Source organism: Embiotoca jacksoni, unplaced genomic scaffold (genome assembly GCF_022577435.1).
Source record: "Embiotoca jacksoni isolate LCO1_2020_lvr unplaced genomic scaffold, fEmbJac1.0.p SCAF_9, whole genome shotgun sequence".
Taxonomy (NCBI): domain Eukaryota; kingdom Metazoa; phylum Chordata; class Actinopteri; family Embiotocidae; genus Embiotoca; species Embiotoca jacksoni.
Genome location: NW_027185447.1, coordinates 1,760,152 through 1,774,557, shown reverse-complemented (window position 1 = coordinate 1,774,557; position 14,406 = coordinate 1,760,152). Strand labels below are relative to the sequence as shown.

The 14,406-nt window shown below is 40.9% G+C and overlaps 1 protein-coding gene across 6 annotated transcripts in view; it reads right to left on the bottom strand.

The window, feature by feature from the left end:
* nphp4 (nephronophthisis 4) overlaps positions 1-14,406 on the bottom strand; it is a 182,050-nt gene that overhangs the window by 18,141 nt on the left and 149,503 nt on the right. For 5 of the 6 annotated variants that reach the window (XM_069140665.1, XM_069140666.1, XM_069140667.1 and 2 more), the window contains 4 exons: positions 12,927-13,061; positions 9,632-9,849; positions 7,689-7,900; positions 260-449 (listed from right to left, as the gene is read on the bottom strand). In XM_069140665.1, coding sequence (XP_068996766.1) covers positions 260-449; positions 7,689-7,900; positions 9,632-9,849; positions 12,927-13,061 — 755 coding nt within the window. The remainder of the gene's footprint in view (positions 1-259; positions 450-7,688; positions 7,901-9,631; positions 9,850-12,926; positions 13,062-14,406) is intronic. The other variant, XM_069140668.1, reaches the window with a different exon arrangement.

Below are 14,406 nucleotides of genomic sequence, written 5' to 3'. Positions count from 1 at the left end.
TTGAACTGAAATTGATATGTAGAATAGAAAAATGAAATGAAATCATAAGTTCGAAGAGTCACTTTGATCCGGAGTGATGGAAAGATGCGATGATTGTCCGTTACTGCAGAACAAATCCAACCACTTCAAGAGTTCAAGCACAACATTTGACTGATGAAATAGAATCTGGTTTTGCTAAAAATGCTGAATCCAGCAATAATTATCATTCCTTAAACATGGTTTTCACAGTTATAACGAACCGCTCTGGTCTGCAGTGTACCTGGAGGGCCATGGTGTGGTCGCACAGGAAGCTCTGGTATTTCAGGGGAATATGGATGCTCTCTTTGGGCCGGAGGTAAACCCTGGGACCCGGGGCACCGTCCTCCAAGTGGAACATGTTCTCCTCCAGGGGGGTGGGAGTTTTGGTTAGTGCTTTGAAGTAGCGCCACTCCTCTGTGTCAGTGATGACACTGGATGAAAAGATTAAAGGACATGAACGAGATGAAAGCAGCCTCTTACACGTTTTTGAGGGGATCCATGCAGGATCAGAGTTGAGCTTTTTACACGATCAGAAATTAAATGCTAAACTCCCACTGCTGAATGCTGCAGTGTTAATGACGAGACGTTCTAGAACAAACAACATACAGTACATGATTCTGCTCAAGTGTGATTAAAAATACTGAGGGTGGTGGTACAGAAGAGGCCGTCATTTAAAATAAGTTTGCTCTCAAATTAGGAACATGAATTGAAATAACTTGATTGCAGTAAAGCATTTTGGTCTCAGAGTCCATTCAAATTCACCCTCAGGTGAGTTTGAATATTCTTTGTGGAGAGTTTTTCAGATATTTTTTCCAAAGTTTGGGACAGAATAATCTACTGACAGCACAAGCCTAAGAAAACATGTAATTAGGACAGTGAATTAAAGTGGTATACATGTAATGGTGTCAGTTAGCAGAGACGTGTGTGAGAATAACCATAAAGCATTTGTTTAGCTTGGAAACAGGATGCTGTTTAGTGCCATTAATATAATAATTGCATTACAAATGACACCAAATGATTTGTGGTACATTTTTCAATGATGCAATTCATCCCTATTTTCTTAAATGCCAAAGCGCTTCTTCAACTTCCTCTTATGTTCCCAAGAAGCCATTGAAAGAATGAATGTTAATGAGATGCTGACATAAAATGCAAGTGGGTTGAGTGCATGTTAGGTGGAATAAAGGTATTAAATCAGCTTTAAGAAAAAAAAAAAAAAAAGGAAGAGTTCACCACATCCTGTCTCTGAATTAATGCATAAAGACATAAAATGAGATTGATACTAATTCTCATGCTTCAGCCCAGTATGACGACCGAGCGTGTAATATGCTTGTCAGTCCACTAGAGCATACTGAGTCCGAGTTTTTGATGAATCAAACTCAAGACTTTCAACAAGGAGAGCAGTGTTTGAATAGATGTGCCAGAAACATGGAATACTTAAAAAAATATTTTCCTAACCTTAACTATGTTTTTTTTTGTTTGCTTAAGATGAACCATGTGGTTTTTCATGTCTAGACGAAGAAAAACATGACAAAATATACCGTAGTATACATGGTTGGAAAGAAAACAAATAAACCGATATCATGAACTAGAGACACATATTTTAGAAAAACATTTTGTTTTTATTATTATACAAGGGAGAAGATATCCTTTATGTTTTATGTCCGTCTAAGATATACATAAAAAGCACTAGAAACAATACATTCCCCTTGTGTCGTCACTAAAGGGAAATAACAACACTGAAGTGAAGAATACTAAAGTTCACTATATGGCCAGCAGTGCAAGTGAACAAAATTCCACATTTAGGCAGTCGCACCACTGCAACACAATGCTCTGCTTTTAATTACAGACAGCAGGTATGACGAAAGTGCATGGAGGTCAGTGAAAGCGCCCCTCCACTCCCCAACAAATGGATTTCTGGTGAGAAAAGAACAGGAGCAGATAACCATGTCCCAACAGAGGGAGGTCTCGTCTCTACTCCTTTCTCTTCCTTTGAATGCCAAAAATTTCACGCCCAAATTCATAAAGGGAAGTGCTGCTTTAAACTTCAAAGGTTCCGAGCCACGGGCACAGAAAGAGGGAATTTCTCTCAATAGGAGAGCGAGAGTTCATGAATTTTTCAGGGCGCACACTCGCTAACATTAGGGAAAGATGCAACAGTCAATTCCGTGAAATTTATTTGGAGATTCCCACCTGTGCACTTGGAATAAAAGAATTTTGCCTGTGGCTTATCATTACAACAAAGAGTGTTTGAGTATGTCAGTTTCACCCGAGCCTCCGTGGCAAAAAGCATGGGATGATTTATTTTTACAGAAAGAAAATAGAACACAGTAGGGGGCGGAGAGGACAAACAGATCAAGTAAAAAGAGATAAGGAACAAAATAAAGTTGATGATTAAAAGGAAATCAGGAGAGAGAAAAGAATGAATGCAGAGTTGTGAAAACAAAGAGAAGGAAGACAGAGAATGGGAGAGAAATAATGAGAGTGAAAGCCGGAGCTGAGCAGTTCCACAGTCTCCTATCTCTCTGCTGTCCACCAGACTTGGCTCTGTGTGGCCAAGTTTAAAAGGTGGCCGTGGAAAATGGATGGCAACAGGTAGCAAACGTGTCCTCCACGTCAAGAGGAGCCTCTGGGCCTGAAACCGCAGCAGACATCAAAGCTCCAGCTACTGTAGCTCAGCCTCTCACTTAGTACGCTCCCTTCAGAGTCTGATGCTGGATTTGGTTTAGGGGTCAGACTTTTTCTCTCGTTTGTTTCTATAGAACAAAGAGTTGACCCAAGGCCATGTTGTGCTCTCAAGAAAGCTTCTTGTCAAATATTGGCTGAAATATTGATGAGGAAATAACAGCAGAGCAACTTCAGTGCACCGACCAAGCTGTGGTTCATGTAGACCGGGATAACAAAGATACTGGGGCTAGTTTTGTTCTTTTCACACATGTTCAAACCCTGAGAAAACTTAGCAGATGGCTACTGGAATAAAATATATTGAATCTCCTCATTAAGCAAATTCATGTTAGAACTTCAATCCATGAGAGCTGAATACTGCCTGCAGAGATTTTTCTGGAATTCTCACTAAACAATACTTTCTTTGGCCGTAAATATTCAGAATCAGAATCAGCTTTATCGGCCAGGTTTGTTTACAAATACAAGGAATTTGACTCCGATTGTAACCTACTCTCTCAATATACAAACACAAAAACAGACATAAATTGACATATAAAACATGGAATTGAGTATAGTCCAATATTCCTGTGGTATCAAAGTTTTGTCATCGTTTGCTTGCCGTCTTTCATTCCTTCTGACTGTGTAACTCCTGTGTCGTTTCAGACCTGCCCTGCTTTCCCGCCAGTGGTGTCACCCGACTTTCCCCGCCTCGCTTCCCCAATTAGTTCGACTGCTTCTTGCTATCAATTTCAAAGACTGTTTTTGTACCCAATGTGCTCCAGATGTTTGTTTGTCCCCTGGTGTCGCTTGCTTCCTCTGCTTTGAATGCCTGCCTGTTTTTGCAGGCTTGTAGGAAAACTCGATTTAAGTAAACTCATATTTACCTTCACCTGACTGTTTTCGTGTTGTGCTTTTTAATTCTGAGCCATTTGTGTTCATGTCCACCCGTGTGTTATCCTACCACCAAATGTACTAAATTGCAACCCTGCAGCCTACTTTCTAACAACAATGTGTCATAGTGCCAGCTTATAGTGCAGCTTTGTGGCAAAATGTTTCAATGTGAACAAAGAGTGCAAAATCTGTAAAAGAGAAACTATACAAGCAGTTGAACAAATGGATTCATCAGACAATCAGGCTTTCATCCCCAAATCAGAGCGAAGAGCAATATTGCTTCTAAATCCTGTAAAATCCCTTTGTTTCCAGTAGCAAGTTAGATAAACCCAGAAAATGGTGATTCAAACATCGTAAGACCAAAATAAACAAAGCTAAAATGACTTTATTTAAATTTTCCTTCCTTCATGTCTCCTCATCTCCTCTACGGTACCGCAGTCACATACAGAGCTGTACATTGCAACAACACACAGCAGCACTGCTGATCTATAATAAAATACCGTTGTTTCATAAAGAATCAACGTGTTCTTGGCAGAGCTGTACTTCGTGAACTCGAACTTCGTGCAAGTGTTGCAGCAGAAGCACACGAACTGCAGCTTCCTGGTAAATTTACACATTTCAGGCTGTTGGTAGAGGTGACAGACGGTTCGGTGTAAAGCGTCTCACTGCCTCATCAAGAAATAAATAAGCTAACAGGGTGCTAAGCCAGCGGGAGGACAGATGCAGGGATTGATGACTCTCAATTAGACCTTGGTAGGCCCGGTGGCCGGGCTAATGCCATAATGATTCATCCATGGCGCGCTGCAGCCTTTGTTGATCAACATTGATATATGTTAATCCGATGCTGCAGCATGAGCAGAATCCATAACAAAAGAGTCAGAGTGGAGGGATTAACAATGATACTAACTGAAGAAAACAAACACAGCATGGATACCAAGAACGGGTGATCCAGGAAACAGCAGCCATAATGGCTGCTACGTGTGGATTAAAGGGGTATTTGGCATCTCAACAGCATCACGTCTGCATCTGTGTCAAGGACAGCTATTTGTGCAGAGCAGCGAGAATCTTCTTTGTTTGTGGACCGACATTATGTTTGCAAACATAATGCTTGGTGGGTGCTAACACTTTCCTTATTTATTCCTGTTGACACATGGATGGGAAATGTGTTTGGATAGGTGGCTGCTTTTTGCCCTGAAAACTCAATTATAACCAAAAACTCAGCACAGGAGAAAATCAACACGTTTAAGGCCCACGCACACGAACTAAACGTGCCGTCTCAAAATGGAAAAATCGAAGACTAAACAGTGCACCCACCACACATAAACCAGATGTGTCAATACAGTAAAGAAAAACAATTTCCAACCCTAAAAACAGCTCACATGCAAACACGCACATTAGCACACACCTACACACACGCCTCATCTCAAAACGGTGAGCAAGCTGTGAATCAGACTCCCACACCCTGAACAAAATACACATTCACACAAGCAAACATCTTCAGGACTTTATCACTTCACCTTTCCGGTGCTGATGCACTTTCAATTATTTAAAACCGTGTTTGGATGAAGGGATGGCTTAATGTTTTTTTTTTAAAGCATTTTGGCTTCCATCATTACATGAGTGGTGCAGCATAATTTACTTCCTTGAAATTGTATCCACCTGGAACCTTTTAAATCAAGACTTCTGATATTGTTAATGGTTTCTATTTCCACTGCATGAGCAATAAATGGGAGAAAATGTTGCATAACCAACACAAACTCTGAAAGCTTCCCTGAGCATGCAACCATGTTCCGACAACAAGAGGATTTTGTCAAAGAAAGAAATGAAAAGAAGGTAGCTGCAGTGCAAATATGAAAGATGATATCACTCTTAACCTGATCAACTGATCTGAAACACAATAGCTGTGTTTTACCGTGCTGAGTTCGGGTACTGGCCGTCACCATCTTGCTGGTTCAGAGCACATTGGAGCTGGAAGTGACCATATTTGGATGAGCTGTGGGGAGAGTGGGCAGTGGATCTGACTCAATCTGATTGAAAACGCGACGATACTACATGCCGCCACTCCAATTAATTGTGTGTTCTTACAGACCTTTGGTTCACAAAAAAATTAATTGTTATTGCCCGTAGATTATATGCGGAGGACACTTAACATGTCACAGTCGGAGCAGCACAGACGTAAATATAAAAATTAATGATGGCTGAATTCCATTCAGCTTCATCAGTTTTAGGATCCTATTATTGTGCATGCTTGGTCACACTGTTTTGCTTTACTGCAGCACTTGGATGGAACAAACCCTCATTAATGCTATCAGTTGCATCTGTGCATTTTCATACTTTGACAAGTCAAAGACTCATTACCCATGCTGTGTTAATATTCAGCTACAACGAGGTCACTGTGCACTGAACTGATAAAGCTGAACAATATTGGTGAAACAAAATCCAGTATACAGGTGGCGAGGATAATTGCAATACATCTGATAACCTAATGATAGAAATATGATGTAATGAATCAGCTACCTGTTAGTTATTATACACAGAACCAACGACAGACTAGAGGCCATGCGTAAAAACCTTTTAACACAGATGTAGAGATCCTCTTCTTTCTTCCTGTTGCGTTAATGATGGATCATATATAAATTAACGTTTCTTCAAAGCTCTCTAATACGTAAGGCCTGATTCACAAAAGGTTTGCGTGTGTAAAATCCCGTTCAAACTTCACATCACGTGCAAAAAAACGTCCAAGCTGATCTACGACGTGCAGTGAGGATTGCGTCTTTCAAATGTGCAATTTAACATACTTTGTCCATTTTGCTTCTCTTCCTGAATGAATATGTAATATTGGGCATTTCTACTTGAATGTGCAAAACACTGTGAGGGAACATCAGATGCGCATATCAGGAGAGACGGCCGCTCTTATTGTGGTGAGAAGGAGACGCAGGGAAACCAAAGAATACGTAAAGAACGTGTTTTCCCACCAGTGTAAACATTTCTGAGTTATTGAATGAACTGAATGGTGATTTACAGCCATCAACAAGGAGGAGCCACGAAATAACAGCAATGACATAACGTCTTACGACTCAGCATTTTCTTGCCTGTGGGTCATTCCAACGTATCGCTGCAGGAATATCCCACCCGGTTCCGTTATTCAGGTGTGCTGTCACAGGTCCTGAATGCGATGTGCTGCAGAATTCACAGGTGCATAAGGTTCCCACTGAATGAAGCTAATTCACCTGCTCACCACAGAAAGAGCCGAACCTGCTGTTTGTTAGAAGCATCTCATCCACCGTCCCTCCTCTTTTATTTCCTGACGTTTTATTATTAAGCCATTTTCTCTTAGTATCGTCTATTGATCTTTTCGTTTTTCCCACGGCATTGACTTCCTCGCTGATAATCTCCCATATAGTTGTGTTCTTGTTATATTTATAATTGTTCATTTCAATAGGATAACGTTTGCTTTTGCGGTTATTCTGTTTTTTAATGGCTGGAATCACTTTAATACACGCATTTAAATATAGTGATTTGCACTTGATACCAGTTACGCAATTACTCTTTGTAAATAACCCACAACACGGATGCAAAATAAATGTGCAAACTTTTGGAATAAACGCGCAATTTAGAACCCTTTATTTGAGATCTTAGTAAATCAGACCCTAGTCTTTTGTCTTTACAAGTTAAGATAAGACTTGAAGCCAAAACTGGTGTTGAAACTCTTGAGCAATAGGTGAATAACACTACCTTCCCTTCAAAGAGTTAAAGCCCCGGTTTGCATATGTCTCGCATTGTATTGGGTCAAGTGTGAGGTGCAGCATTATTTCCTAAAGTAGGAAAATAGGTTCTAAAAACTATCTCCAGAGCTTTACCACCATCTTTGGAAACACATTGAGAACGTGTGAACACAGTTTCACGGTGGAGCATGACTTGTTACGGTCTGATAATGGAAAACTCAGACACAGTACAGGAACACATGCTCAGAGTTGGCGTGTTAGACTGGGGAAACACCTACAAGCTTGTAAAACCCATCCAACCTTAACGATGATTAACCAGTTTAATCAAAATAAAAACCAACAGTTTAAGATGGGGCATCGGTCACTGTCAGCTCTGTGTTTGAGGCGTCTTACCTGAGCTCAGGGTCATCAATGTGGATGCTGACGGTCTGAGGTACATTGAAGGGGTTTTTGAGGACGAACTCCATGTACTCAGCGGAGCCCAGGCTGGCATAGAGCAGGTGCTGAGTGGTGATGGCCTGGCTCAGCATGCTGGCGATGCCCTCTGCCTTGCTGTGCTCTTCACTGGGTTGGACTTGACAAAGTTGGGCTTCTTTGGTCCGATCCTAAAACCCAAGAACATTAGCTGAATAACGCTCCAGTGTAGCATTAAGCACACGACAATGATTATTACCCAAACTGCCCCTGTAAACATTTATCACAGTTTATAGACCAACTTCCTGTTCAGTTTTCATATACTTCATTACAGTATTTTGCACACATAGTTTTCTTGCGCGATTAAAGATTAGAACCAACATTTTATTCAGTGTTACGTCAAATTTAAGTGCTTTAGATGGTTCAGCGAAACTTTTAGGTAGTTTAAAAACCTTCTGTTTTTTTTTGTTGTAACAGTTGTTGCTATGTTCCCTGAACTCAGAAATGACTCGTTGAGTACAATGTCATCATAACAACAGCCAAAACAAAAACAAAATAAAAGCCAGGTTGCAGTAAACCATAATTTTCTCCATGACATTTCAGTGATTACACTTGACTTCCTGCTTTATGATTACACAATTATTGTGTAGTTTGACTGAATATTTTGCAAGCTGTCAAGCTTGATGTCACGCTCTTCCCCTCGCTTTACATTTTGCAGTTCCTGTTAACGCTTTCAAAAAATAACTTAAGACACATCTATTCATCTTTGTCACACCTCATGTTGTCTAGTGCTCGTGTTTCAATGGTCTGTTGTTGTTTGTCGTGAATGTTGATTTCTTTTGTTTTTATTGTTGTGAAGGACTTTGTGACCGTCTGTGAAAGATGCTATAATAAATACATTTTACTTACTTACACTTTGCTTCACAAGACAATTAAAAAAAATTTCCAGGAAAATTCCACAGATCCAAGCTTTCAATTCATTTTAAAACATAGAGCGGGTTTTGGTGAAATAATTAAATGTTATATTCAATGATAAATTTCGGAAACTGAGTTCCAAGGCAGATGGAAGAGAAACAGTTTTTCAGTCTATGAAAAACATGCCATCATGAATGTAACTATGTAATACAACTGCATTTGAATCCATGAGCATGTTGTGGTATCGTCTGCTGAGGACTTTAATTCTTTAATATTATAAATGGCACAAAATCACATGATGCCTGGGATTCTCGCCAGTAGGTAGACTTGTCTTAAAACTAAAGTGAAGTTGTGAAATTGAGTTTCAAAATCAGGGCGGTGAAGCTAAGTGTGTGACAAAATATAATATTAAGATGTTTCACAGGTCTAGCCTCCTGAAATTATGCTGGGCATAAACCTGGTCCAAATGAAGTTGTGCTTATCAGCCTAGAAAAGTCAAATCCAAATTGAAATGCAAAGCAACTAAAAAAAAAAAATCCCCTTCCTGTGCGAGCAGGTTATATTGCACACAGTGTGGGCTGTTACAGAGGTGTGAAACAACTAAGGCTGAGGTCTTACCAGAGGAAGGGTGAGGTGTAAAATGTTTCAAGACAGACACACACCAAATCCAGAATTACATTTGGCATGTGCACCCATGGGTAAAAGTACAAGATGTGGCTTTGGGTATAAGAGCAATTAATAGCTTCTTGTACAGTCACAACAACACAGAGGGTTGAAGAGCACGTTGGTACGAGAGTTATAACACCGGGAGGCTTTCTGGGAAAAGGCTCCACACCTCTGAGAAGGCTCCCTCATGACATGTTTTTGGAGCAGGAATGAAAGCTGTTGCTCTGTTGTGTGAGATTTCAGTGAAGAAGACTCACAGGGACAGATAGTTGTGGCTGTGCTTTAAATAAAAGCTGCTATTTTTGTCTCCCTGTTGGCTTAAGCGCAAAGTTTGACCTCACCGTGACCTTAGCCGCTTTAGCACCTTCCTTGCCCTCCCGCTGATGCACGGCAGCCATGCAGCTGAGCTTTCGGCGCCCACTGTCGGCTTCCTTTAGGTTGTGCTCTTCGGGTTTGATGGTGTCAGCTCTGATCCCGCGTCTGAACAGCGACACCCGATTCCCATCCATCTCCAGCCTGTGTGCTTGCGCAGCGTTCCTCGCTGTGAAGTTGAAGCAGGCTGCAATCATGAATATATTTACTGAACAGAGTGGAATCTAATCTCTTTGCCATTTTAAACATATGTTCTAAAAACCCTCCAAATGTCCAAGGGAGAGAGACGCTGACAAACTAAAGCATTGTTGGAACACAAGAAACAACAGCTTGTTCACGGACAACAGTTCAGGCAAACAACTGGCACCGCTACAACTGGGCCGAAGCCCTACTGCTGGGAAAACTAACTCCCCTCTCCTCCTAAATTCTTGTTCACCTCCATGCTAATGTGGACTCCTCAAGCACCAAAATACCTAATTAAAATATCTGATTCATCTGCTTGTCACCAAATAATCCATCCTCATTTGGACTGGATCATGCAAATTACCCGTGTTCTTTAAAAGCGTTGACAAGAGAATTAGCCTAATCCTGCACTTTGAACAACATTCAGACATGATCAAACTTAGAGCTCAGAAGTGCCCCAACCATATTTTTGGAATCTAAAAACAGCTTCACTCTTCGCTCCCTCAGTCTGTTGCCATGTGATGGAGTACGTGTTGCGGCAAGCAGCGGAAGATAAACCCGGGCCGACTGAAAGTGGCCACAAATCTTCAACAGAAACGAGCAGCGCCGTGGAGAGAGAAAATGGGAGTGGTGCATCAGTGGATTGAGGACAAGGAAGATGGGGAGATAGAGGAGAAGAAGAAAAAAAAGGGGGAGGATGACAGAGAAAAAAAAAAAGGGGAGGATGACAGAGAAAAAGGGAAACGAGGCTTATGTAAAGTTAGTTAAGCTCTTCCGGAACATTACCCACTGTAGTTTCTATAAACCAGACATTAGACTTTCACTAATTCCTCATGTATCCTTCAGTTTTTTACAGTTCCCTGAAATCTCTTTTGTGTAACAACCCAGTTCTGCTTTGTTTGGTGCTACTTGCAATGTGTCTGTGTTTGCAATGCATTTGTTGATGCCACATGCTGTGTGTTGCCTAACTGGTCAACTTGTCTCTTAATTCACTTGTTATTTCAATCAATGTTAAGTATCTGTTTGTCAGAATGGTGTCAAAAGCCACAGACTTTCAAACAAGAAATTCAACCAACCAATCACCTGACAGTTCAGCATCTTTAAAGGTCCCATTTTGTTTAAATTCAGAGTTCTGTGTTTTTTTTTCTGATTGTAAAGCAGGTCTAGCTGCTGTATAAATACTGTGAACGTTTCAAAATGCTCAGTCCACAAAGAAATGCACAGAGTTCAGCAACTTTTTGGATTCTGTAAGTTTGTGAGGTCACAAAATCCTGATCATTCCATCGCAGAGCTAGCAGGCTACAGGACCAAAGGAAACCTGTGCTTAGACTGGATGTGCATCACTCAGAAAAAAGTCAGACAATCAGAGGAGAAGGTCTTTGATATCAATGTCGTTTAAAGACACAGACACAAAAAAAGCCTGTTCTTGGTAGAGCTCCAGAGATAAGCTTCAGCAAACATTTTAAACGACATTGACATGTTTTTTTTTACATTTAAAGATACAAAAATATTTTATTTTGGATATTAAGATTGCAAATAAAACACCTGAGAAGTGTAACATACATGGCCTTTAACTAGCAATACTGTAATTTAACAGAATAAACAGATCAGACACACCCAGAAAATAAATACATATACAAATATTTTTTATTGCATTCGTTATTATTATTATTATTATTATTATTATTATTATTATTATCAATAATTTTAGGTCATACAACACTGAGATCACTTACCCACAGAAGTGAATATCAAAATGTTGTGCCTACACATATAATCTTTGATATTCACTTCCCTCTCTGTCGTCTTCTTCCAGTACTCTTCATCCCTGGACATTTTTCCCAAGTCTCATTATCAAAGAGGCATTGGATCAACTGCCAGCTGCCTAACCTGATAGTGTCTGACTACACTGCTGCCTTCAGAGCCACAAGCAGGCAGAAGTGGGACAGGAGAGCGAACACACACACACACACACACACACACACACACACACACACAGAGAGTAGCTCTGTTCAGTGAGGCTTACTGTTGTGACTGGACTCCAGTGAAAGCAATTAGGCGCATTGTATAGCGAGTTTAAGCGGCGTGGGAAGGTGGCGTGGAGAGAGGAAAGAGTTCAGTGTGCAAGAGAGACATGACTAGTGGAGAGCTGCTGGTGGTGGTGGTGGTGGTGGTGGTGGTGGTGGTGTGTGTGTGTGTGTGTGGGGGGGGGGGGTGACAGGTAAGAAACAGAGCAAAAGCGACAAGCAACAAAAGCGGTGAATAAACGATTGCAACAGTTTGTGGAAGACATGTAGGGCGAACGTATCCGTGAATTAATTTGTAAATAGGTTTTACAGACTACATGTTTGCTTCCTTGTGCTTCCACATAACTGTTAAACAGGGTATTAGAACGTGGAGTGCTCAGGACTAATGTGTGTGAAATCACGCAGCATTTCAGAGGTCTTTGATGTAATTCTCGACCTGTCAGACCTACTTTATATTATTCTATGCAATTATCTGCTTGTTTTTCATCTGTTTCTTATCTTATACCTCTTACTGTGTGTGTGTGTTTGTGTTTCAATCATAGTCCACACTGGATGACAAATTTAGGAATTGCACACCAGTTGACTGGTGATGGCTTGTCTAATTGAGGAAAAAATTGGTTTCCCCAGCGTGCTTGGACTGTGCATGCACGCACACCCGCACACTCACACACACACACACACACACACACACACACACACACACACACACACACACACACACACACACACACACACACACACAAACAGGACTGTGGCTAGCCACCAGAGATGCTTCTGCAAGCTCAATTAAGTTGAAAATTGAGTGGTTCAGTGGTGCAGCCAACAGGCAGAATGTGAAATGGATCTGGTTGAGTTGATCAAGGCAGGCGCATGGTCGCCTCCCAAATGAAGGACACCAATTACTGTGTGGCACAGAAACCACACATATATGTGCCGAGGCATACACTGAAAGGGGAGTGGAGAAAAACACGAAGTGCACAGTTCATGAAAGTAAAGTTACTTAATAAAACATAAGCACAAACAGATTCAGTTTACTGCGGATAAAAGCACCCACCGTTGAGTTGGAAGATGCTTCTGGAGGACAGTCGTCCTCCTCTGAAGCCGCTGGTGACTTCACGAGGTGTGATGATGTGAGAATGAGACGGCATCACGTTTGCTGCCCTCCTCCGGCTATTGTCTACTGAGCACCCTATAGGAGACAAATACAGTTTTAAGTTTGGTACTTTGAATCGGACTAAACAATATTTACATGAAAACAAACTCATAGAACTTCAATAATACATGAACTCAAACTAACACACCCATTTATTCAGTTATTTAACAGACTGCAGATTCTTCTTAAGAAAAGGTATTACTTTAGTCACTCACTGTGTTCCAAATTATTCTGAAAATAATAACTGTGTAAAGAAGTGTGTGATTCAGAGCACAGACAAATAAAGGCTTATAACCCTCTGAACTGTCGGCCACTGTCAGGGTATTTTCACTACCTTCGCTTTTAAGCTCTTATCTTGGTCATTATAGTGGCTAACCTAATGCTATATCTTGTTTTATTCAGGACCTTCTAGGCTATCCAATGTGATTTCAAAAGGGGATTAGTATAAAACTTTGTCATACAAAGAAACAAAGAGTATCATCAGAAAGGGTAAGGTCTGCAGTTTATTTTGATATACGGAACGTTAGAAAGCGATCGGGACTTTGTGCGTCATTCAATCAAGAGAAATGGGAGTGGAGATGGAGATTGATGCAACTTTAAAGTCGACCTTCTCTACCACGCTGATATTGTTGGAAAGCTCAGGTCGTGCAATTTCACAGGTGCAGCATCTCTGTGATGGACTTCAACCGAGAAGGAGGGGTAGGAATTTGGACACAAAGGTTCTAAGAGCTAAAGAAGGTAAAAATAAGACAAATTATAAGTACTAATAGGCAGCTATAAAAAGTCATTGTAGAGCAGCAGAAAAAGTACTTGAAAGTGATACTGCCTGTGGAGTCCCATCAGTCTCTTGATGCAGGATCCTTCAGAGACTGGCAGCAGTGCATAAAGCTGAGCCAACCCGAAACCAAAGCTCACAAAGAGAAACATTTACAGTGGACTCACATATAGACTCATATTCAAGCTCTGTTATTCACCAATAGATGCCACGCTGCGCTGGATGGTGCAGACAGAAGGAATTCTGGATGGTGGTGAAATGTTATATTGCTCCAAACAAGCCTGTGACATCAGCCAGGAAGGAGGGAGGTAATGATGTGGCCTGAAATATTGGGAAATGAGATGGTAGGTCCCTTTAGGGTCCTTGGGGGTGTCAAAATGACAAGATTTGTAGAGTTCCTGCCATGGTATCAAAATAATAGTCTTGCCAGAATATATATTTTTCCCATGCAGGAAAATGCACCATACCATGCTGCAAAAAACAACAGCAAAACAATGAGGGAATGATCAGCAAAATCTATGAGGGTGGCCAGAAGTGTACCGAAAAGCTCTGAGACGCTTTACTGGTATCTTCAAAATGAATACAGGCAGAACTACACATACAAGA